Genomic DNA, 25,404 nt, shown 5'->3' on the forward strand with positions numbered 1-25,404 from the left:
CATTGTGATTTTTTCATCGTGCACACATAAACACACACACACACACACACACACACATACATCATGATTTGTGATACGTTGCCAGGTCAAAAACTGTGGAACTGTTATCATGATATGGACTTCAAAACGGTCTTGGGCAATATATCGACTTTGGAAGTTGAACTGAATCCGTTTCGGAGGTCTGTTTGACTTCCAAAACATTCAAAAACCAAATTGCGGCTTTTGATTGGCTGCAGGAAGCTCCTGCAACCAGTCAGAAGCTGCGGAAGCCCTGTCAGACGTTCGGCTTCCAAGAGAACGTTTGCAAACTGGAACAATCACTTCTGGGTTTGCGGCGTTTGGGAGCTAAAACGTCCGAGTTCCAGGGCGTTCAGGATCCAAGATATGACTGTATTGCCCAGCCCTAATGGTAGGTTGTGTACATGGCTTCCCATTAATCATTTGCTCATGCCACACATTTTCAGAGCATTTCCTCGCCACTTTCCTAACTGCAGAATACCCCTTCGTTGTTGGGTTTTTTGGGGGGGGTTTTAAATGGATTTGTTGTGCTCATACATGAGGCCTTTTAATCCTTTTTTACTTGTGCAAGCCTACGTTCCCCATAATGCCCTTGAGCTCTCCCAAAACAGTCTGGAGGTGTCCTTAATTGCTCCTCACGTTTTCCCCACTTCTGACCGGGTAGGGAAAGGTGGCTTTAATTACAGTGGTACCTCGGGTTAAGTACTTAATTCGTTCCGGAGGTCCGTACTTAACCTGAAACTGTTCTTAACCTGAAGCACCACTTTAGCTAATGGGGCCTCCCGCTGCTTCCGCGTTGCCAGAGCACGATTTCTGTTCTCATCCTAAAGCAAAGTTCTTAACCTGAAGCACTATTTCTGGGTCTGTAACCTGAAGCGTATGTAACCCAAGGTACCACTGTACTGGTTTTGTCACATCGTGTAATCCCTGCCCCTTTAAAAACAACAATGAAATAGTGGTATTTTGCTATTTAAAAATGAAAGGGGGCGAGGGAATAAAAGAGAAAATCCTGCCACACAGCTACAGTTGTTCTCTGGATGTTGGGGCGTATTATCGGCCGACAATGAAATTCAGGGAGGGCCAGAGGCACCGCCAGTAAGAGGGGCGGGAACATACCCCAGGAGAAATAGAAGAACAGAAAGAAACAAGGATGTTAACTCCAGTGGCACCTTGGCTAGGCTTGATGGTTCACCTTTATCTCTCTCCCTGTAACCTTCTCTTCCCTCTTTTCTGCAAATGGAATGCTGAGCCATTTGCACACGGAGGACTAATTTTTAAAAATAGCTTTTAATGGAGTAAGTCATACAAAATATGTGCAACATTCATACACCCCCCCAAACAAATCATCCCTCAAAATGGAATGAATAAAACAGCATGCAAACAAACAAACAAACAAACAAATAATAAAAAACGTGAAAATGTGGAAGTTATTCAACAAACCCCTCCCCTTTAAAAAAAACATGTTAAAAGTTGGCACATGGATCCTCCCCACATTAAAATAATAATAATAATAATAATAATAATAATAATAATAATAATAAATTAATAATAATAAAACAACAATAACAACAACATATTTCTACCCGCCCACCTGGCTGGGGTTTCCCAGCCACTCTGGGCAGCTTCCAACAAAAGAATAAAAATACATTAAAACATCAGTCATTAAAAACGTCCCTAAACAAATCTTGGCCCCTTCGTCTTATCGCCGGGTTTCTTACTAGCAAGGGATCGGGGCCGGCGTTTAAATAAATAAATAAATACATTAATACATTAAATAAAAATGTTAAATAAAAGCACGACAGCACGTGTGCTATCAATAAATTAAGTACGTCTATTAAATACAATGAAAGGCGTACGACTTGGACGCACAAATCCACCCTTCTGCGTTGGGCTTCCCTCCTCTGATCTTAGTTTGCATTCCTGGCTAAGGCTGCGCAATGGGAAATGACTCTTGCCACCACGACGGCGAAGGACTGCAGGCGAAGCAGGATGGGGTCCTGCAAGGCTTGCTTCAGCCATTCTGCCGAAATGGGTGGGAGGTCTGGGCTGCTGCTTTCCATATTTCCTCCAACCTGTAGGAGACAAAAGTATCGGGGTTAAGAACGCAGGAAAGAGCCCTGCTGTTGAATCAAGGGAAAACATAAGCCAGCATCCTGTTTAGGGCTGGGCGATAAACTGGTATTCATCAGCACGATATATCGCCTGCTAAACATCGCAATATACCGATATATCACGATATCTTAAATAAGGATGGGACTAGGTAGAGGCACTGGCTGGCTTCATGGGTTTTTCTTGCATCGTGATCTTTGAATAGCTTGCGTACATCATGATTCGTGTTCTATTGTCAGGTCAAAAATGGTGAAACCGATATCACGATACGGATTTCAGATGGATTGAGCTTCGGTGTGTAAATAGGGTAATGGTACAAAACCAAATTTATAGTAAGTCAAATAATATGGAGAAAGTAAAGCTTAAGCGCATGTTTAAGGAATTTAAATCGGGAATGCAAAGGGAAGATCGGAGCACTTGACAAATTTAATCTCAAGTGGATGTACAAAGCAAGCATTAGTTAAAGAATGAATAATTGTTAATTTTCATTTTGCCTATAATATCTATTGTATACTTCCGTTATAAAGTTTTCAATCAATAAAGCACTCAAAAGCAAAAAAACAAAAACAAACCGGTTTGGGACAATATATTGCTGCGCCCTAATCCTGTTCTCTCACTTGCATACATGTATGGAAATGAGAGCTGAACCATAAAGAAGGCTGATCTCCGAAGAATTGATGCTTTTGAATTATGGTGCTGGAGGAGACTCTTGAGAGTCTCATGGACTGCAAGCAGATCAAACCTCTCCATTCTGAAGGAAATCAGCCCTGAGTGCTCACTGGAAGGACAGATCGTGAAGTTGAGGCTCCAATACTTTGGCCACCTCATGAGAAGAGAAGACTCCCTGGAAAAGACCCTGATGTTGGGAAAGATGGAGGGCACAAGGAGAAGGGGACGACAGAGGACGAGATGGTTGGACAGTGTTCTCGAAGCTACCAACACGTGTTTGACCAAACTGCAGGAGGCAGTGGAAGACAGGAATGCCTGGCGTGCTCTGGTCCATGGGGTCACGAAGAGTCGGACACGACTAAACAACAACAACAATCCTGTTCTCACAATGGCCTGCCAAGTGGTCCTGGGAAGCCTGTAGGTGCAAAAACGCTTTCCCCCCTCCTGTGATCTTCAGAAGCTAGTACTGTATATAGAAGCACACTGTCTTTGACAGGAAGTGGTACTAGTTATCTGGGTCAGTAGCCTTATCCTCCCAAAGGGTTAAATACGCTTCCAGCCCAGGTGGCTAGTTCTGTAACAATGCCTCTGCCCTTATCCCACAATATATAAGCTTAGAAAGACACGTGACCAGTGTTACTGAGAAAGCAAACCAACCCTGGTTATTTCATGATCGCTATTGCAGGACTGCTGTTTTGCCAGATCATTTTTTGACAGCTGACAATTCAGCAAGGATGCAATTTGTTGGGTGGGCAGGATGCAATTTGTTGGGTGGGATATTGCACACTTTATAATTTGTATGTGATGCAGTACATCTTGGCATGTATGTGAAGGAAGTATATAACCCAGAGAGCATTTGCATAGCGAGTTTCAGTTCAGCTGCATAACACTCCGTATCTTTGAATCTTTATTTGCATCAGCCACCAGCCATAGCAATAAAACACACAATACGATATGCAAAGAATGAAGATAAAAAAATCAGTTATATAAAATACATGTTGGGGGGGGGGGTTGGGATCAATAGTCAAATAGTGGATCTTATTCTAATTGCCCCGGCTAAAAACCTTGCAACCTTTGCTGTCACCTGCTCATCTTGATCTGCCAAGAGAAAGGACACTGTGGCAATGGCTGGGTGACCCAGAATGGACAATAAAAGAGGGGTGATAACCTCATTCCTCAAGTCTTTATAAAAAGTGCAAGTCAGAAGGCATACACCACTGATTCGGTACTGCCATCTCCACAGGGACATAGTCGTTTTTCGTGTGGAATTTGTTAAACTCGTCCCTCAAGTACAGCCGAAGGCGATATATTCAATATTGCGAGAGTAAAAGCGTGTCTTTATTTTAGAATTGCTAAATTATGCAGCTAGGGTGCCCAAGACTTGAGGTGGGTAGGTGGAAAATAGCCATACCACGGGCAAAATTTCCTTATTGTGGCCAGACTGGTCTGTCAGCTGTACAACACTGCAAAAGTGAATCACGGCAAGTGGAATTTGGAGATTTTGCTGGTCCCAAGTGCTTTCCTTGGGAGAACTTACGCTTTATAGCTCAATCTGAGCAAATGGCAACCTGCAGAAAACCTGATTGCTGTTTGGTCCAATTCTGCGGTAGAATGTGGGTTTACCTGGGGAAAGCTCTGGGACCAAAATAAGTGCTCAGAGGCGGACCTGGAAAACCCGGGCCTGTGCCTAGAAAGGCGATGCAAAGGTAAGGATGAACTCTGTGTTCCTTCCCTTTCATTGCCAGCTGTAGGTTGTCTACTCATCTGGTTTCTGTCTCTGCAGCCACTTGAGGGCGCTATGCCATCTTTCCAGCTCCCCTAAAGGAAGACTGCCGTTCAGTGGGACTCCTTGGTTTTAAGTTACGTATGTCCATTGAGATCCAGCCACCCCCTAGCACGGAGGAAGCGAGCAGCCGGAAGCCAGGGATTTATTGCCTTACTTGGAACACTTCAATGCAGTTAAATTGCACCAATCTAAATCTCTGGTCCCATGCTTGAGTTCCCTCCTGCAAAATAGAGACAGTGTGCGGGCATCTGTGGGTGACTTATATTTTTGTGATTATGGTTGTTTTTTTAACTGTTAAAAAGTTTTAAAACTCTCTTTTAAATTGTTGTAACTTGCCCTGGGACGAAGGGCTTGGTAAAAAATTTCAAAGAATCGTAGTGTGGGAAGGGACCCCAAGGGTCATCTAGTCCAACCCCCAGCAAAGCAAAGTTCTTAACCCGAGGTAATATTTCTGGGTTAGCGGAGTCTGTAACCTGAAGCGTATGTAACCTGAAGCATATGTAACCCAAGGTACCACTGTATTATTATTATTATTGTTGTTGTTGTTGTTGTTACTACTACTACTACTATTATTATTATTATGATACAACAGCATATACAACCATATGCAGCCGGTCTGTGCAGAGCCTCCAATGTAGAGGGAATGCAGACGTAACAATGCATTTGCAAATGCATTTGAGACTTGGGGATTCTTGCAAAGCAGAACAAGACTGCACCTTTGGTTGTGCTGTCCTAGCGTAGCTAGACTCAGGTGTGCCTTCCTCACAACTCCTGCATCCTTCTATATTATCTCCCTTTCCACTTCCTTCACCAACTGATTAGCTCACTGGTCTTCTAGGATTGTGCAGTACAGCAGTGACGTTAGCATGGTTGCTTTAGAAACAAAAATCCATCTCATGCCCGCGTGCCTTTGCACTGTTTGCTACATTGACTCTTTCAATTTGCCTCCGACCTTCATGCATGATCCTGAGGCCTCCCTGTGGCCAAACCCATTCAACCCTTATAAAAGATGTACCCACCTTTGAAACGAGTTGCAATAGTTTATACAACGTGTTTTTGAGCTCAGTGTTTGACGTCGGGGGGAAAACGCGCACCAGAAGTTCATGATAATGGTGAAGTCCTTGCTGGATTTTTCCCAGGCAGCCCTAGGAAGGAGAGTAGAAACTTAATTTATTTTGTTAGATTACAGGACAGGCTCAGGCTGCAGCAAGCATCAGATCTTGCAGTGTTGGGTGCAAATCTGCTGGGAGTCACGTGTAAGAGTCACAAAACTGCTGAGAGTCACAGCCTTTGATCTTGAAATTCTGCTCCCTAATTTGATGTTATGAGACCAGGCTAAAGGCTCCTGCAGGCGTCGTCTTTTTTTTTTTTTTAATGCATTTATGGTGATTAGGGCTCATGATGCTATTGATGCTATAAGGGACCAGCAACCTCAAAAATAAGGGATCAGCAGCCAAAATAAGGGATTTTCAGAACACAGGGAGGTTCGATTTCTGAGCCCCTCCGAGCCAAAGGCAGAAAGCCCAGCCAGCAGCCAAACGAAGCCTCAAGCGGTGGTTCCCACAGCGCAGCAACCTGGCAAAGGGGATGCAGCAAGGAAAACCCCCAACACCTCTCTGCTGGGAAGCGCTGACCAAAGGCGAGTCCTCAGGCAACGCGGCCGATTTGATCGGCACAAGGCATGCAAGCTCCACCCCCCAGTCGTTCTTAGACTCCTTATTGGGTGAGCAACGCAGCCAAGCAACACAGTTGGAGCCTCCCTCCTCCCTGGCCGGCAGGGAGGGAGAGAGAGGAGCTGCTTCCTTTGAAACCCGGGAAATTCATCATCAATAAGGGACAGCAGCGGGACACGGCGCTGGGATAAGGGACTTTCCCGCCAAATAAGGGACGGTTGACAGCTATGGTTATATGCAACCTCGCTTTCAGTACTGATGATGCCTTGCAAAAGTTTCAGGGTGGCTGTACTGCTTTGCTTCCCAAAGGTCCATGTCCTGGGACTTCGTCCTGAAATCCTCTAACATTTTATATCCCAAGTGTTCGGGGGTGGTTGCTGCTTTCCTACCACTTCCTATGGAGGAAGAGTTCCCCCCTCCAGACAGAAACAATGGGGAAGCATCACAGGATATCTAATAAAGAAGAAAGATGCGTGGATGGCCCAATATTAATCCACAGCCAATACTGTACTGCGTCAATGACATGTTGATGATTACATCTTCAAAAAATCACCAGTCTGGAGGGGGCCCTTAAGTTATGAGGCCCAGCTTCTATCGAAGCCATTTGTCCCTTCTTTTCCTTGTTTTTCTCACTGCCTGACATCCCAACATCTGGGGGGGGGGGCAGTGACCCTGCGCCATTGACTAGACCAGGGGTCAGCAAACTTTTTCAGCAGGGGGCCAGTCCACTGTCCCTCAGACCTTGTGGGGGGTCGGACTATATTTTGGGGAAAAAATATGAACGAATTCCTATGCCCCACAACCCAGAGATGCAGTTTAAATAAAAGCACATATTCTACTCATGTAAAAACACGCTGATTCCCAGACCATCTGCGGGCTGGATTTAGAAGGTGATTGGGCCAGATCCGGGCCCTGGGCCTTCGTTTGCCTACCCATGGACTAGACCAAGAGTCTTGGTGGACCACTTAATGATTTTTCTGCCTCTTGTAGCAATTCTATGTCAGGAGCTCTTCCTACACTCGAGTAGGACCCTGGTAGAGACACATGCCCAACTGGTATGTTCTCTCCCTCCTCGTCGTTCGTTCGTGAGCTTCAAAAGCTTTCTTCAGCCCGAACATCACAGCGACCGATGCCAACAGACATCGGCACACTTAGGGATCCGCAGAGTCTTCGCAGTTGCTTAACAGACCTCAGCAACTCAGCATTTTGGCTAATCTACTTTATTTACATATAAACACACATGGAGCACTGCAACATGGCTCCCTCTCTCTCTAGCATCAGACAGCAAAAAGAAAAAGAACAAGGACAATAGTCCCACTTCACGGAACACAGTAACACAAACATCCTGTCTCTGTCACTTCCCACTCTGTGGAGTCAAAACATACACCATCATGTGATAGACAAAAATCCCATGACTGCAATCATGGAGAAGGAATTCTAACATTCTAATGCATGGTGCTAGATGCTGTACGGTTAGTAATTGTGTTCTTTTTATTTTGCTGCTTTTCTTTCTTGCACTGTATTTAATTTCATATGCTTTTCACAGAATTAAAGTAGCAGTGCAATAAAATGCAATGCCAGAATATCGTCACTTGACGATACTGGAAATGTTAACTAATATACGAGCAGGAATTACCAAAGGAATAGCTGATGGATACGGATAAAAGAAAAAAGAAAAGCAAATTAAAGATAACTATGACATAAAATCAGCAATAAGGGATAATTAATTATCCAAGAAGGGAGTGGGAAATCTTTTTCTTTTTTTAAGTGGTATAAAATTTGCTTAATCTGTTATGGATTTGTTAAAATTTTGGAAAACCAAGAAAAATACAAGGCAGGAAATAAAAGCAATGGAAGAAATAATACAAATTTAATAAATAATAATGACAACAAAAGCAGCAATTAAAAAGCAATGTGGATCTGCTGTGGACCACCTGAAGGAAGCTTATAGTCCGCAAGCCACGGTTTAGGAACCCTTCGACCAGGCCTTCCAGTGCCAGAACTGAAAACAATCTCTGAACTCTTCGCTCATCCCTTAGGTTTGTAAGAAAGAGTCTGGATAATGATATAGTGTGTGGTATAACAACTTTCTTTCTGCCTTCAGGGAACCATTTCCACATCTAAGTGCTTGCCAAAGAAACTCTGAGTGTCTGCTGTGGAACTTCCTGGTTGCTGCTAAGCTTCATGGGATGAGTTCCAATGCACGTTCTTGGTTTGGAAGAGGGCACTGTGTCAAGCCTCTTGGGTCTTCTCAATGTTACCAGAGGGAAAGACCGTGACTTCAGGGAAACACCCAACGCATATTGCGTTGGAACGTCCGTTGTCTTCCAGCGAGATCTATTTCCCAGTTGACAAACTAATGCTATGCTTCCAGCCAGGGAACCCAACTTCATCCAGAATGCAGTTTTGATAGCATTATCCTAATCAAAACTGAGGGTGGTGGGGCGGGGAGGTAAAAAATGTCCTGAGCTGCTGACTATTGCCAATTTAGCATGGTTGCCTCTGCCCTTAACCTGAAGCCAAATGTAAAATGCACACTAGAGGAAGCGACCAAGAATCCTTTTACAAATCTGTTACAATACCTTTAATAAAACATTCTGCTCCCCTGTTCCGCTGCCCAAAAAATTCTGGGCATTGTCGATTACCCCTCAACAGAATTACAATTCCCGGAAATTCTTAACAAACTACAGTGCCCAGAAATCTTTGAGGGAAAGAATGTGGTTCAAATGTGCTTTAAAGGAATAGCGTGTACACAGCCTTAGTCTTTAAGGTGCCACAAGACTCCTGCTGTTTTTCAAGCAGAAACTAGCAAATTCAGGTTGTGCAGTTAAAGTGGATTTGGTGCTCTTGCGCAACAAACACATTCACCCCCCCCCCCCCAAAATTGACTCTTTTTGTGGTTAGGAACTTGACAGGAAAATGAAAGGTGAGGCATTAACTTCCTGGGAGGCAAGTTGGAATGCGTTGTCAATAAATGACAGACATTTATTAAATTCCATGCAAACGTTGTGCAAAGAAATCAGGACTTAAGGCACAGTAAACAGGCTGTCTAGAAGTGACTTTCGTTGTTTTTGCTGCAACAGACTAATGCCCCTTTGGAAACAGATACAGACAGGCTTTATTATTATTTTTTACTGACCATGTTGTCTTTTAGATTAATTTGGGGAAAATTACTGGGGGTCTGCCGGTCAAATTATGAAATATGTCTGTTCCGTGCAGCAGTCTCCCTAGCCTCCTTCGGTGCCCTGCGCATTGGGGAATGTGTGGCTCATCTTCCCCTCACTCAGGCCTCGCAGACTGACATTAAGTTCTCTGGGGCTACTCTGAAGGTCAGGATCCGGTCTTCAAAAACTGACCAATTGAGGAAAGGGGGCACCTTAACACTGGCCCCGGCAGAACAGGAGGGCCCATGCCTGTGTCCTGACATGCACCGGTTCCTCAGGGTACGTCCCAAGCGCAAGGGCCCTTTCCTCAAGCAGTCTTGCGTAAAGTTACAGTGGCCTGTGGCGGTGACCCCCTGAAATACTTTGGGCACTCTTTTCATATTGGGGCTGCCACTTTAGTGGCAGACCAGACTCTGCCCGTATCAAGGAGCTGCGTTGCTGGCGTTCTGAGGCGTACAAGGGTTACATTTGTCCTGGCACGCCATCCTTCTTGTTGTTGTTGTTTTGTCGTTTAGCCATGTCTGACTCTTCGTGACCCCATGGACCAGAGCACACCAGGCACTCCCGTCTTCCACTGCCTCCCACAGTTTGGTCAAACTCATGCTGGTAGCTTTGAGAACACTGTCCAACCATCTCGTCCTCTGTCGTCCCCTTCTCCTTGTGCCCTCCATCTTTCCCAACATCAGGGTCTTTCCAGGGAGTCTTCTCTTCTCATGAAGTGACCAAAGTATTGGAGCCTCAGCTTCACGATCTGTCCTTCCAGGGAGCACTCGGGGCTGATTTCCTTAAGAATGGATCAGTTTGATCTTCTTGCAGTCCATGTAACTCTCAAGAGTCTCCTCCAGCACCATAATTCAAAAGCATAAATTCTTTGGCGATCAGCCTTCTTTATGGTCCAGCTCTCACTTCCATACATCACTACTGGCTGTAATTTAGTTTTCTTGCAGGTTTGCCCAGCACGAAGATATGGGTGGTGGGGCATAGCATCGTTCACGGGGCGGCAGCCTATGCCTCGTTGCTATTGGGGCCGCAGTCTTGACATCCACCCCAAGGTACATGTCTAGTGGGTGGACCGGCAGGGCGTGCATGGGCCCGCCTTGATGCCCATGCTGCTGAGGGCGGCAGCTGCGCACAGACCACCAAAAGTTTTGGTTCTGCACCTGGGAGAGAATGACTTGGTGTGGGGGAAAAGCGTTGCCCTGACCCTGGCCGCCAGGGCAGACGTCAAAAGCTTGCAGGCCATGTGCCCGGCAATGAGCATCTGCTAGTCCAATCTCCTTCCCCGCCTGTGCTGGAGAGGGGTTAACAGGCCCTCTCGCATCAATTACGGTATGCGGTGCAGGAAATCAACAAGGCCATGGGCAACACCATGCGGCCAATTGGCAGACTATTCCAGATCCCACCATCAGAGTGGAGAAGGGCGGGCTGTTTAGGGCTGATGGGGTGCACTTGACCCCCCCCCCCCGGGAAATGAGCTTTGGCTGCATGACCTCAAAGATTGGGCGGACAGGTGTTTGTTCTTCAGCTGTGGGTTTCTTGGCGGCAAGGCCCCTTAGGGCCTCGAGTGGCAGTTTTTAGGCCTTGGCGAGGTATCCTTTAGGGACATGGGTGGCGCTGTGGGTTAAACCACAGAGCCTAGAACTTGCCGATCAGAAGGTCGGCAGTTCGAATCCCCGCAACGAAGTGAGCTCCCGTTGCTCGGTCCCTGCTCCTGCCAACCTAGCAGTTCAAAAGCACATCAAAGTGCAAGTAGCTAAATAGGTACCACTCCGGCGGGAAGGTAAACGGCGTTTCCGTGTGCTGCTCTGGTTCGCCAGAAGCGGCTTGGTCATGCTGGCCACATGACCTGGAAACTGTATGCCGGCTCCCTCGGCCAGTAAAGTGAGATGAGCGCCGCAACCCCAGAGTCGGCCACGACTGGACCTAATGGCCAGGGGTCCCTCTACCTTTACCTAAGGTATCCTTTAGTCTATCTTCAAGTTGGGGGGGAGGCATTACATGCACCCCCACGCGGCGGTGTTTGCAGGGCCCATCAAAGGGTTGATTGCGGGAGTCCCTGGCCCTAGTGCGGCGGCATGTAGGTCAAACTACATTTGACTGGAGGTAAGGTGGGAGGACATGCTGTGTAAGTTTGTCCTTTACAGTCCCCTCCAACTGTACCACATTGCCCTGCACATCCTCAGTCCCAGATGGGCTGAGAGGGTTACATGCCAAGGCCTATGCCAAATTTCCCACATTCTGAAGTTAAATAAAGTTGTGGCCAATTTGAACCCATACTTTGGTCTCTTGTCTCTGTCTTTGGGGGGTAGGCTCCACGGACAGGGTTCAGCGCGTGCGCGCGCAAAAACACTTACCATTTTATTATTGTCCAACGAATCCGGATCACATTTGTCACTGCATTCAATCCTCTGGGGAAGTGAAACACTCGTATTTGCCTCCTGGGGGGGGGGTGATAAAGAGAAACTCGGTGTAAAGATGTATCTTGAGCAGGCCTGAAGCCCCGCTTCTGGTATTCCTCCTGCCTTGCGTTCCACCTTACAATCTCTCTTTCTCACCTCTGTTGTTTCATTCATTTTTGCGGGAAATTCCCTTATTCCAGCGCCATTTCCCGTTGCTTCCCGCTATCCCAGATTGTTAGATATCTCGTTGACTGTCCCCCGGACAGGTGAGGCTGCTGATCCCTTATTTTCAAGGCTGCTGATCTCTTATTTTCAAATCTGAAAGTTGACAGCTATGTGCTTTGCACCTTGAGTACTTTTACCTGGTTGATATGCGCCTTTGAGCTCAGATAATAAATAGCAGACAGTGTTCTGGGGCAGCAGCACTCACCTGGCCTTTGTTCAGTTGTGTTGCTGCTGCATACTGGGAGGTAGAGAGAGGTAGGGGTAAGATGGCAGAGAGGTTGGTGCTGCGGTGCAAATGCATCAGGGGGATCTGTTCCTGTACTCCTGCCAGTGTCTGTTTGCACCGTGCCAACCTTTCTGTTCCCCTTCTGCCTCCCAGTAAACAGCCGCCACAGGACCAGGGGTCAGGGGAATGGCCTGTTCACCACGCTGTCTCAGACCCTCCAAGTGTCCTTATTTTCCAGGTATAATCCCAGTGTTACAGAAGCCATCCCGGATTCTGATTTGATCCTGGAATGTTCTGCTTCGCCTTAGGACATCGCTATTTTCATCAGAGAAATGTTGAAGGGTATGGAGTTATGCGACGCCTGAGCCAATGAGATAAGTAACTATACAAAGCCTTTAGAAGATGTCTGAAGGCACAGTGGTACCTCGGGTTAAGTACTTAATTCGTTCCAGAGGTCTGTTCTTAACCTGAAACTGTTCTTAACCTGAAGCACCACTTTAGCTAATCGGGCCTCCTGCTGCCGCCGCACCGCTGGAGCACGATTTCTCTTCTTATCCTGAAGCAAAGTTCTTAACCTAAAACACTATTTCTGGGTTAGCGGAGTCTGTAACCTGAAGCGTATGTAACCCGAGGTACCACTGTATAGGGAAATTTTTAAAAATGTTTTATGTTTTTATATAAGTTGGAAGCCACCCAGAGTGGCTGGGGCAACCCAGTCAGATAGGCGGCGTACAAATAATAAAATTATTATTATTATTAAGGAATAGGACGTCCCTATTTTCATTGGAGAAATGTTGGAGGGTATGTTGTCTGCTCATGCTGGTAATACTACTTGGTTGCCTGGAGGGAGGGTAATGAGGTGTTTGTGTGTGTAGAAACTAGCCTACTAGCCTCAGGTAATATATTCAGGTTGTTTGCTGGGCCCACCTTTGTCTCTGATCCCACCCACCATTGACATGAAGGTTGCTCAGAAAGGAATGCAGCTTACAAGCTAGAAAAGGTTTGCAGCAAGCATTTCCCGGGGTTTGAGAATGGTATCTGACAACCTGTCACTTTATTTATGTGTGCGTGTTTGTCAGATCATTCCCTGTTTGCCCCTAATATTGGAAACAGTCCAACGGATCTTAGCTACACATCTACACATAGCCGAGTGGGCATCTGAACCCTGGTCTCCCAGTTCCTAATTCGACTCTAACCTCTGCACCACACTCTCTAACGCTGATGGCAGCCCTTCTCCCTTCTAGAGTCGCCTGGTTCTCCTTCGCATCTAGTTACTCGAGAGCAGGGGTGGCCAGGCTGCGGCCCTCCTGATATTGTTAGACTCCTCATACTTGGCCAGCAGTCAAGGACGATGGGAGTTGTACTGGCTTAGAGTGAGCAGATTAGAAACCATCCAAAGATATAAGTCCTAGCTCTAGATCATTATGGTCCAGCAGTCCACAGTAAGGTTAAGGTTCAGTAAGGTTAAAACCATCTGAAGCATTAGGTTGCATCTGAGTGGTGGAATTTTAATTATTAGACTCGCAGGCTTTCTCAAACTTGGCCCTCCAGATGTTTCCTGGCCTACAACTCCCACAATCCCTAGCTAGCAGGACCAGTGGTTAGGAATGGTGGGAGTTGTAGTCTCAAAACATCTGGAGGGCCGAGTCTGAGGAAGCCTGTTTAGAGAATGGTAAAAGTATGGAGTTTCCGCTCACAATCATGTGAAATCGAGGACCAATTATGCTGCAATATTAGAATATTAAACGGGGGGAAACAAACAAACAGCAATTGCTTCACCTCACAAGGTTTCAAAACGAAGAGGAACAAGAGAGAATGCGAAACTTTTAAAACCACATGCGAGGAGGAGTTGCCGTTTTCAAAATGTGCTGGGTCAGACTTCACTGTTCGTTCGTCGCTGTGAAGGGAGCCGTGGGAAATGTTCCGTGCAGTTGTTTGTGTAATTCTTAACCCCCTGCTAAATGTCACTGGGTAAAGATGCTAGCTTGTCATGCGACACAGTCAAGTACCTTGTGTCACATCCTACACAGCTGAATGTCTTGAGACTGACATGTGGCAAGGGTGGAGAAACTCAACAAGACAGGGATGCTATATATAACCAATGCAAAGAAAACTGGAGTGTACATGTGCCCTGCTTTGTTTTATTACACCAATTACTGAAAGGTATAAAAGCTGTCAAAACCCTTTGCTCGGGGCAGTTCCCTTCAGATTGGCTCCGGGGGTGCTGTCCTGCTGCAGCAGTAAATAAAGATTTATGGCCTCAGCTATTATTTAAACCAGTGTTTCCCAAACTTGCATCACCAGCTGTTGTGGTGGTGGTTTTTTTGGACTACAACACCCATCATCCCTAGCTAGCAGGGCCAGTTGTCAGGGATGATGGGAATTGTAGTCCCAAAACAGCTGGCGCCCCAATCTTGAGAAACACTGATTTAAACTGATCCCTGCCTGGGGACAAACTGAGGGGAGTGGGCCTTCCTTGACATGGGTAACTGAAAGTGTTCGATATTTAGAAAGGACAATTTAATACCAGAAAATTCTGGAATGACTTTATAGGAGAACAGTGCTCATTAACTATTTTGTTGTCCTTCTCCTTCTCTTCTCCACTTGTGCCGGGGGCAGACTTTGCTAATTTTTCGTAATATGGCACCCTCTGCGAGGCCAAAATTTGGCGCCCCCAAATGGATTGTCTCAATTATGGATCTTTCTCCATTTTTGTGCCCCCTCAACTTGTGGCATAAAACCCTAAATCTGGCACTACTTGTCTACACCAGCGACTGCCAGTGCAGAGCCAGGGGGTGGTAGTGACTCTGGATTAAGGCTACAATCCTATGCGCATTTACCCAGGAATAACAGCAACTGAAAATAGTGGGACTTACTTTTGACTGAAGTAAACATGAATAGGATTGCACTGTAAGTAACATGGAACTTATGTATGTGGTCTGAAGATAATCACTACCTCTTGTCTCTCGTTAAAGCAGGGGTGTTAGTGGTCCTCCAACTATTATTGGACTCACAACTTCCAGTAGCCCCAGGCAACATGCCCAATGATTAGGGTGATGTGAACTGGTGTACCAGTGGTAGAGATGGTTGAATCCATCTATTTCAGTTTTTCTTTTTCCCAGTCGGATTCAGTTCCCCAGAATTCCACACACATCATCATTATCATCATGAAACTACACCAGCGTTTTAGCACTGATTCCTCCCAATATACACATGTTTGCATGCAGTTTTGCCAAATACATCTTTTGTAGAACAATTTTGGAATGCTTCGAACTCCTTCTCAAGGGGACAACATTGGACACGATCCCTTCTGGCTTTGGCTACCCCTTTATTTGGGGCTGTTTTTAGTTGAGCCAACTGCCTGTGTTTTTAACGGTTTACGGCAGCGGTTTTCAACCTTTTAGAGTCCATAGCTTCCTTGACCAACTACAGTGGTACCTCAGGTTAAGTACTTAATTCGTTCCAGAGGTCCATACTTAATCTGAAACTGTTCTTAACCTGAAGCAGCACTTTAGCTAATGGGGCCTCCCGCTGCTGCTGCTGCTGCGCTGCCAGAGCACAATTTCTGTTCTCATCCTGAAGCAAAGTTCTTAACCTGAAGCACTATTTCTGGGTTAGCGGAGTCTGTAACCTGAAGCGTATGTAACCTGAAGCGTATGTAACCCGAGGTACCACTGTACAGTTGTACCTTGGTTCACGAATCCCTTGCAACTCGGAACGTTTTGGCTCCCGAATTCCGCAAACCCGGAAGTGAGTGTTCCAGTTTGCAAACATTTTTTGGACGCCAAACGTCCGACGCGGCTTCCGAGTGAGTGCAGGAAGTTCCTGCAGACAATCCGAAGCCATGCCTTGGTTTTCAAACGTTTTCGGAAGTCGAAGAGACTTCTGGAACAGATTCTGTTTGAGAACCAAGGTACGACTGTACATTCTTTCTGCAGCACCCCTGTGGGGGTCAGGAACCCAGTCGTGTCACCCCTTGCCTGCAGAGCCAGCAGCCCCTCACCCTTTTTCAAACACCCTTGTGGAGTGTTCCCTCAGCCTCCTCTCTTCTCCCCTCTCGTTGGGAGTCCTCTGGGCAGCCACTGCCCCTGGTCTCTGACCTGCCCCCCCCGTCCCAAAGCGAGGTGCCTCCTCACACTGCCCCACAGGGGCCTGGGAAGCACCCCCTGGCCAGCCTCAGAGGCATCATTTGCCTGGGGAGCTTGTAGCCACGGAGGCTGCGACAAACAGCTGTGCAAGCCTTTGGGAGGCAGAGACAGGAGAGGGCATCAGAGGAGGGAGGGAAGGAAAAAGGGACAGAGGCCAGTGTTGCCCGTGGCACCCATGTCCACCAGTCAAGGCACCCCAGGGTGCCACAGCACACTGGTTGAAAACCACCAGTTTACAGTGCTGCTGTTTTAGAATCGCACTCCTCCCCTTAAATTGTTTAATCTTCTGCCAAGAGGAATTAACCAGGTGCCTTCTGTGCCAACTTTTAAATGTGTGCAGAATATCTTTCTATTCTGCCAAGCCTATGCAGGCAATTAAGAATATTTCCTTCCACAGTGGTTAATGGATGTCTGTTTTTTGTTTTTCTTTTTTTATATGGATTTTGTTGTACATATTTAATTTTTATTGCTACAAACCACTGACATACTTTTAATGATATAAATATTTTTATGAATAGAATAATAATAACTAAAACTAGTTTTATAGGAGTGCCCTGCCAGATTATGACAAGATTTCAGCAGCTGTATAAAATGACTATGTTTTACTGAAATGGATAGAACAGTTTTATGTATAAGCCACTTTATGAGGGTTTTCTCCCGGGGGGATTAAATAAATATAACTAAATATAAATGCAAAAGAGTGGCTCCACCACTAGGGATGGGGGAAGAAAGTCAATCTAGTTCTCATTTACAGGTGAATCTCCCTAATCTACACTTTCTAAAACAATATGAGAACCAAAAGACAGCCATCCTTTGAAATTCTTTGAACTTCTCCGAATTCTGCAATGCCAACCTGGGCATAAATATGCATATACTGAAGTAAAGTGTGAGTATAAATGCATAAAATGGTGAAAATAACATATCAGAAATGCTTCATATTACAGGAAATTGGTTTGCAAGTAATAATAATAATAGTAATAATAGTAATAATAGTAATAATAATTTAATTATTTGTACCCTGCCTATCTGGCTGGGTTGCCCCAGCCACTCTGGGCAGCTTCCAGCAAATATAAAAGCATAATAAAACATCAAACATTAAAAACTTCCCTAAACAAGGCTGCTTTCAGATGTCTTCTGACAAAGTGGTCCAGAAGTATGTATTTACATATCTCCTTGACATCTGATGGGAGGGCGCTCCATAGGGTAGGAGCCACTACCAAGAAGGCCCTTTGCCTGGTTCCCTGTAACTTCTTTCCATAATATATCAGTGCAAAATTGCATACAAACTGCTGGTTGCACTAAAATGCTGGTGGATTTTCATGAGGACTTTGAAAAAACAAATTGCCAACTGAGGTGGAAATGTGAAGAACTGTACTTCATAATTAAAAAAAAGGGAAGACACTGAGAAAAACTGAAATGGATAGATTTGGCCATTCATCTCCATCTCTAAACCGCAACCTTTCCCCTCTAGGTCACTTTTCTGTGAGGGATGCTCAATCACAAATGACGCCCCACAAATGAACTTTTCTGAACCCTAAGCCAGTCTGGGGAACAGAACGGTTCTGCTTTCAGGCTAATTGTCAGTGTCCGTTCTTTGCTATCCTTTAATTCATTTCCCTACCAAACTCGCTCCTTTACATTCCAGCCCTCCACTGGCATGTGTCCCCAATGTTTGCCAATTCAGGATACCATTTCATATGCATCTGACAAAGTGGTCCAGAAAGAGCATAAGCCATAATAAACCGGCCTTGAAAAGTGTCACGATGCAAACGTCTTCGCTGTTGGAGCTCTGTCGCGATCCACGCTCCTCTTTGGAACCTCAGACTGCTTTGCTGAGCGAAAGCAATGAATTCTATTTTTACTCACCACCATCACCTTCTCCTCTAGCCTCAGCTTCCACAACTCGCTGAGTATCTCCTGAGAGGCATCTTTGCAATCCTTCCAGGAAGGCTTGTTTTCCCTGGGCAGCCTCATCCCCCTGGAAGCAGCAACCAGTAGCAGCAAGAAGCCCAGAAGACAGCTTGCCCTGAGGTTCCTTGAGTTGTTCTGCATCTCTGAGGAATTCAGATAGAGCCTGGGATGATTCACGAGGACTTGCCTTGAGACTGATTGTTTGAGGAACCAGGATCCCTCTATTTATATTCTCTGCCACAGGTTGACTCAGGCAAATAGTGGGGATTTCCCTTCTGGGCCTGACAGGTGGGGATTGTACTACAACTGCAGTGATGTCAGGGAGCAGAGCTAAGTCCAGCAGATCCCATTCATGGTGACAGTGACACTGCTAAGTCCACTGGAAGAAAAGCAGAAGTGATACCATGGTCTGGGCACTCCAGTGTGGATTGTGGGTCACCTCAGAAATTGGTTCATTTGCCTAATGGGTTCAGAGCGTAGGCATCTCCAAGCAGGGTGGGCAAAGCACAAAACTCCCTTTTTTCTCCCTACCTGGACACAGAAAATCCAAATAATACATCATCTAATACCTATGTCAGAAAATTATCCGGGAAGAGGAAACCAAGAAGCTGGTCTTCTATTTCCCCAGCTCCCACCAGTCCCTCAGCGCCCCTTTCTCCACCACACATACAAAACCCTCCTTTAAAAAAATAAAACAAAAAAATAAAGCCCCTGTTATTTTCAAACCAGTCAAAAAAATGACAGGCAATTGCAAATGTAATACAGTGGTGCCTCGCAAGACGAAATTAATTCGTTCCGCAAGTCTCTTCGTCTTGCGGGTTTTTCGTCTTGCGATGCACGGTTTCCCATAGGAATGCATTGAAAATCAATTAATGCGTTCCTAGGGAAACCGCCTTCAGACCAGGTCCGGGGACAGTCTGTCCCCTGACCTCTTCTGAAGGCTGGGGGGGGGGGGACAAGGGCTTTTCTTCCCACCCCCAGCATTTTAAAAAACCCGGGACAGCGGAGGACTTCTCCGCTGTCCGGGGCGATTTAAAAGCCCCTGGGAAGGCAGGCAGGGGGGACAAAGACTTTTGCCCCCCGCCAGCCTTCAGAAGAGGTCCTGGACCTCTTCTGAAGGCGGGCGGGGGCGAAAGTCTTTGCTCCCCCCCTGCCTTCAAAAGCCCTCCGGGACAGGCAGGCAGGGGGGAGCAAAGACTTTCGCCCCCCGCCCGCCTTCAGAAGGTGTTCCCTCCCCCCCGCCCGGCTTCGGAGCACTGTTCCGAAGCCGGGCGGCGGCGGCAGGTGTTCCCTCCCCCCCGCCCAGCTTCGGAGCACCGTTCCGAAGCCGGGCGGCGGCGGCAGGTGTTCCCTCCCCCCCGCCCGGCTTCGGAGCACCGTTCCGAAGCCGGGCGGCGGCGGGAGGTGTTCCCGCCCCGCCGCCCGGCTTCGGAGGAGCCTTCCGAAGCCCGGCGGCGGTGGGAGGAGGTGTCCCCGCCCCGCCGCCAGGCTTGGGAGGAGGTCCGAGGACAGTGGGGAAGACGCGCTGCGCTTCCCCGCTGTCCCTGAGATTTCCCTATGGGCTGTCGTCTTGCGAAGCAAGCCCATAGGGAAATTCGTTTTGCGAAGCGCCTCCAAAACGGAAAACCCTTTCGTCTAGCGGGTTTTCCGTCTTGCGAGGCGTTCGTCTTGCGGGGTACCACTGTAACATTGCTGGTGATGTGAGCACACAACGTCATAGAATCATCTAGATGCAGATCAATGTCAAACATGTCTTTTCACAAGTGGCCAGGCATGGTCAGTAGTTCTTGTCTCTATCCCGATGTGTTGATGAATTGAATAAAGGAATAGCAAGCGGTGGAAAATTTTGTCTGTTTTTGTGGGTGCTTTTTGAAGTTGACAGGTTTATTCCTCAGCTGAAGCAACAGTCCAAACCTGACCATATCGTGAGTCGAGGGAATGACGCTCCCGCTCCTCCAGTGCGTTATCTCTAGATGCACTGGCAGTAAAAGATGAAGCAACAAGTCTTTAAAGACAACATCTTGGTTAGCATCTTAAATAAGTTCAATAGGGCTAAGGCTGGTGGCGTATTCAAAGGCTGATCTGTGAAAAAGGGTGCTTTCAGAGAATAAAATTGTCCCTAGGGCATGGCCACCACATGTGGAGATAAGTCCCAAGCTCGCCACAAGACCTTCAACAGTCTGGGGTGGCTTTTTTGTGTGTACCTTCTGTAATCCTAATACCCAAGTCCTATCTCCTGCCTTTCACCAGTTTTTTAAAAAACAGAAGCCTACAAGCAGAGCAATAAACACAATAACAGATTTGCCCGTTTAAATGTTCACTCTGGTTGCATCCAGATGACCTTTTTGTTGAGCATTTTTCCTGATTTGTTTGCAGGAAGGTTAGACGATTTTTGCTATTTATTGAGCACACATTCTGCTTTGTTTTCAGGAAGCTTAGATGGTGCCAATATTTTTCTACACTTTCCAGTGCATTCACCTTCACTTTCCTTATTGCAAAAAGTCCAGAGAGAGGGGCTGTTGTGCAAGAGCAGTTATCACCTGAATTTTCCAATATGTGAATTGAATTCTACATGAAAATAGTGACAATGTGGAAGCTCCCTCTGTTATTGGCTGAGTGGTTTGTTTGCCACTGTTGACAGAAGTACTGTTTTCATCCCAGAGCTCTGGATAGCTTCTCTTTTCCTTTCAATTTTCAGTGTTCAAGCCTAAAGGATTTAAAGTTTAGCAGTATCATATTGAATTAAGCCCAGAAATTAACTAAAAATGAATGGGAAGAAGAGCAATATAAGACAATGGAGCACCCATTTTTGCCACGTCCTAAATCAGCTGAAGTTTCTGAACTGTCTTCAATGGCAGCCCAAGGGAAGAACATTATACTTGTCAAATTAAGAATTCAAAATTCAAATGAGGACCTCAAGTGAAGTTACAGGGAACCTGGCCGAGGGCTTTCTGAAGAAACATCTCCACCCCCATTGCTCAGCTCAGACACTGAGGTCCAGCTCCAAGGATCACTGCGAGAAGTGATGTTACAGGGAACCAGGCAGAGGGTCTTCTCAGTAGTGGCACCCGTCCTATGGAACGCCCTCCCATCAGATGTCAAGGAAATGAACAACTATCTGACTTTTAGAAGACCCCTGAAGGCAGCCCTGTAGCAGGAAATTTAAAATGTTTGATGTTTTATTGCAGGCATGTCCAACAGGTAGATCGTGAACTACCGGTAGATCACTCGATGTCTGTGGTCGATCACTGGTAGATCAGTGGCTCCCCCCAAAGAAGCTAAAAAACTTTGGCTCCCCTAAAAAAAGCTCAACATATTTTCCTGCACCCCTAAAATGACCTGAACCACCAAAAGGCCCACAGGGCTTTCCTTCCTAAAAAAAAGTTCAACGTCGCTTTCCTCTTCCCTAAAGAAGCTCAACAACTTTGACCTGAACCCCCCAAAAGGGGGTAGATCACTGCCAGTTTTTAACTCTGTGAGTAGATCACACTCTCTTGGAAGTTTGCCATCCCTGTTATTTATATTTTTAATATTTTGTTGGAAGCCACCCAGAGTGGCTGGGGAAACCCAGCCAGATGGGCAGGGTATTAATAATAATAATAATAATAATAATAATAATAATAGCGTTGGCTTCCACATTTCTGCTTGCACCTAACCCAGATCAGTTTATTAATCCATACATATAGTATTGACATTGTGCTTGGCACTGTACAGCAGTGTTCTTCAACCTTGGATCCCTAGATGTTTGATCACAACTCTCATCATTCCAAGCCAACTTAGACAAAGGTCAGGAGTGATGGAAGTTGTAGCTCAACAACATCCAAGAGCTCAAGATGAAAGAACTGGCCCATGTCTAAATGCTTCACAATATACATTGGAGAAGAGGGGGACAGATAGAGAGATTAGCAATAGTGGAAAGGGTTTCAGGGGCGAGGAGTTGGCTTCACCTGCTGAGCAGCAGCCTGAAGGAGCAGAAGGTGAAGTGACTCCACCTACTACTGCTGATCAGCCTTCATGCTTCTGATGGGAACCACCTGGTTCCAGCTTTCTTAAGCAGTGCTTCCAGCCTCAGTCAGTTGCTGGAAACATTAACATTCGTTGTTCCTGACCAGGTCTTGCTGCTTCTTGCTTCTCGTGACCTTGGACACTCGGCTTTCTTGACCCCCGGATCGTCTGACTACGCAAACTGAGGTAACTCCTGACCTTAGGACTGGATAGTACAAACAAACTTACTAACACCAAACACTGTTGTTAAAACGGAAAGGGGGCAAACCGTCACAAGAGGTTTGAAATTTTGGGAGGTTGGACAGTTACAATGGACTCGTTTCAGTGGTGGGGTGCACATTTTAATTCCTATTTATTTATTATTATTAAAAGGTAAAGGGACCCCTGACCATTAGGTCCAGTCGTGGCCGACTCTGGGGTTGTGGCGTTCATCTCGCTTTATTGGCCGAGGGAGCTGGCGTACAGCTTCCAGGTCATGTGGCCAGCATGACATGGCGAACCAGAGCAGCGCACGGAAACACTGTTTACCTTCCCGCCAGAGCGGTACCTATTTATCTACTTGCACTTTGACGTGTTTTCGAACTGCTAGGTTGGCAGGAGCAGGACTGAGCAACGGGAGCCTAGGACTTGCCGATCCCCGTCTCGGGGATTCGAACTGCTGACCTTCTGATCGGCAAGTCCTAGGCTCCGTGGTTTAACCCACAGCGCCACCCACGTCCCTCATTTATGATTATTACTTTGTTGAAATAAAATAATTATCTCCCCCCACTGAGCTCTGCTGTGGCTGGCAGAACATGCCTCTGACAAAGAGGCATGGGAGAATTAGGGTAAAAAACTACGTTTAAGGCGAGGGACAGGAGAAAATTGATTCAAGTATGCATTGTGTAGAGAAAGTGGGTCACGGTATGATCCTATGTATGTTGACTCGGAGTTGCACTGTATTCGGTCGTATTTTCTATGTTGTACCTGTGCATAGGATTGCAACCTAAATAGATGTTTTGCCTCCCTCCATCATACTAGAGCTCAGTGAAATTTATTAGCAGTAGATACAGGACAGAGGAAAGATGATGGTAGCCATTGGCTTAGCAGGATTCACAAGGTGTTTAAATTAATCTGAAGAAGAAGAAGAAGAAGAGGAGGAGTTTGGATTTGATATCCGGCCTTTCACTCCCCTTCAGGAGTCTCAAAGTGGCTAACATTCCCCTTTCCCTTCCTCCCCCACAACAAACACTCTGTGAGGTGAGTGGGGCTGAGAGACTTCAAAGAAGTGTGACTGGCCCAAGGTCACCCAGCATGTGGAGGAGCGGGGAAGCAAACCCGGTTCCCCAGATTACGAGACTACCGCTCTTAACCACTACACCACACTGGCTCTCTTATCTGTGGAGGATAAGAGCCATATGGGAACAACGAACCCAATATATCAGCCATAAACAGATTCTCTATATCCAGAGGTAATATTCCTCAGAATGCCGGCGGCAGGGCGGTATATTATAGGTGAGATCTATTTCTATCACACACTACCTATGGACTGCCTGAAGACAACTGGTTGACTGCTTCAGGAAACAGGATCTGGGACTGGTCAAATCCAACAGAGCTCTTTTCAAGATCCTGAGGTGGCAGTCAAAGGTTTTGTTTGCTCGAGTGTCTGAACTGAGAGTGAATGGCTAATAGGGAAACTGTGGCCCTTCAGATGTTGCGGGACTCCAGCTCCTACCAGCTGCGGCCAGTTAATAATAATAATAATAATAATAATAATAATAATAATAAGTAATAATAATTTATTATTTATACCCCGCCCATCTGGCTACTCTGGGCAGCTTCCAACAAAGATTAAAAATACATTAAAACATCAGTCATTTAAAACTTCCCTAAACAGGACTGCCTTCAGATGTCTTCTAAACGTCAGATGGGAGGGCGTTCCACAGGGTGGGTGCCACTACCGAGAAGGCCCTCTGCCTGGTTCCCTGTAACTTGGCTTCTTGCAGTGAGAGAACCGCCAGAAGGCCCTCGGTGCTGGATCTCAGTGTCCAGGCAGAACAATGGGGGTGGAGACCCTCCTTCAGTTTGGTAATAGATAAAGGGAGTTGTAGTCCATCTTTGACCTAATGCAATCAAACCTAACACACAGCATTAGTTGCCTATAACAGAATTATTGGAAGGGAGGGAGGAAGGGAGAGAAGGAGGAATTTTAGAGAAGCATCTCATAAAGAGAGACAGCAGGTCACCCTCCATGTGTTTGTGTATGTATGGGTTGTTCAGACAACAACCTTTAATTACAGTGGTACTCAGGTTACATACGCTTCAGGTTACATACGCTTCAGGTTACATACACTTCAGGTTACAAACTCCGCTAACCCAGAAATAGTGCTTCAGGTTAAGAACTTTGCTTCAGGATGAGAACAGAAATCGTGCTCCGGTGGCGCGGCAGCAGCAGGAGGCCCCATTAGCCAAAGTGGTGCTTCAGGTTAAGAACAGTTTCAGGTTAAGTACAGATCTCTGGAACGAATTAAGTACTTAACCTGAGGTACCACTGTATTCCATTAAAGTTTTGCACAGCACACTAGTAATACTCTTGCAGCACACTAGGGGGCATTGACATAGAATTTCGGAATTGTTTCGAACCAAATACAGTGGTGCCTCGCAAGACGAAATTAATCCGTTCCGCGAGTCTCTTCGTCTTGCGGTTTTTTCGTCTTGCGAAGCACGGCTATTAGTGGCTTAGCGGCTATTAGCGGCTTAGCGGCTATTAACGGCTTAGCGGCTTAGCGGCTATTAACGGCTTAGCGGCTTTAAGAAAAAGGAAACAAACTCGCAAGAACTCGCAAGACGTTTCGTCTTGCGAAGCAAGCCCATAGGGAAATTCGTCTTGCGGAACGACTCAAAAAACGGAAAACTCTTTCGTCTAGTGAGTTTTTCGTCTTGCGAGGCATTTGTCTTGCGGGGCACCACTGTACTGTAGATTTTCCTCAGAGCTACTGCCAGAACCCAAGTACCGGTATTTTAATTGCCAGATGCTATTAGACATCTGCTTTCAATCTATTTTGTTTGATTTTTAATCCATGTGATATTTA

The 25,404-nt window shown here is 46.2% G+C and overlaps 1 protein-coding gene and 1 long non-coding RNA gene across 7 annotated transcripts in view; one reads left to right on the plus strand and one right to left on the minus strand.

Annotated features, from left to right (window-relative positions):
- IL23A (interleukin 23 subunit alpha) overlaps window positions 1–25,404 on the minus strand; it is a gene marked incomplete at its 5' end in the record, with an annotated part of 85,378 nt that overhangs the window by 44,910 nt on the left and 15,064 nt on the right. The window contains 4 exons of one of the 5 annotated variants that reach the window (XM_080995103.1): window positions 1,287–2,090; window positions 5,602–5,727; window positions 11,774–11,857; window positions 18,284–19,084. In XM_080995103.1, coding sequence (XP_080851229.1) covers window positions 1,926–2,090; window positions 5,602–5,727; window positions 11,774–11,857; window positions 18,284–18,469 — 561 coding nt within the window. In that variant the 3' untranslated portion in view covers window positions 1,287–1,925. The other 4 variants (XM_080995104.1, XM_080995105.1, XR_013982704.1 and 1 more) reach the window with 4 other exon arrangements.
- Window positions 15,078–22,638, plus strand: LOC308471222. 2 transcript variants are annotated; one of them, XR_013982809.1, is made up of 3 exons: window positions 15,078–15,179; window positions 17,172–17,303; window positions 22,441–22,638. It is a non-coding gene; the product is annotated as an uncharacterized lncRNA (long non-coding RNA). The 2 variants fall into 2 exon arrangements; XR_013982810.1 differs by lacking the exon at window positions 22,441–22,638 and adding an exon at window positions 18,063–18,285.

The sequence above is a fragment of the Podarcis pityusensis genome, assembly GCF_964106645.2.
Source record: "Podarcis pityusensis genome assembly, chromosome: 2".
In the NCBI taxonomy this organism is placed as follows: domain Eukaryota; kingdom Metazoa; phylum Chordata; class Lepidosauria; order Squamata; family Lacertidae; genus Podarcis; species Podarcis pityusensis.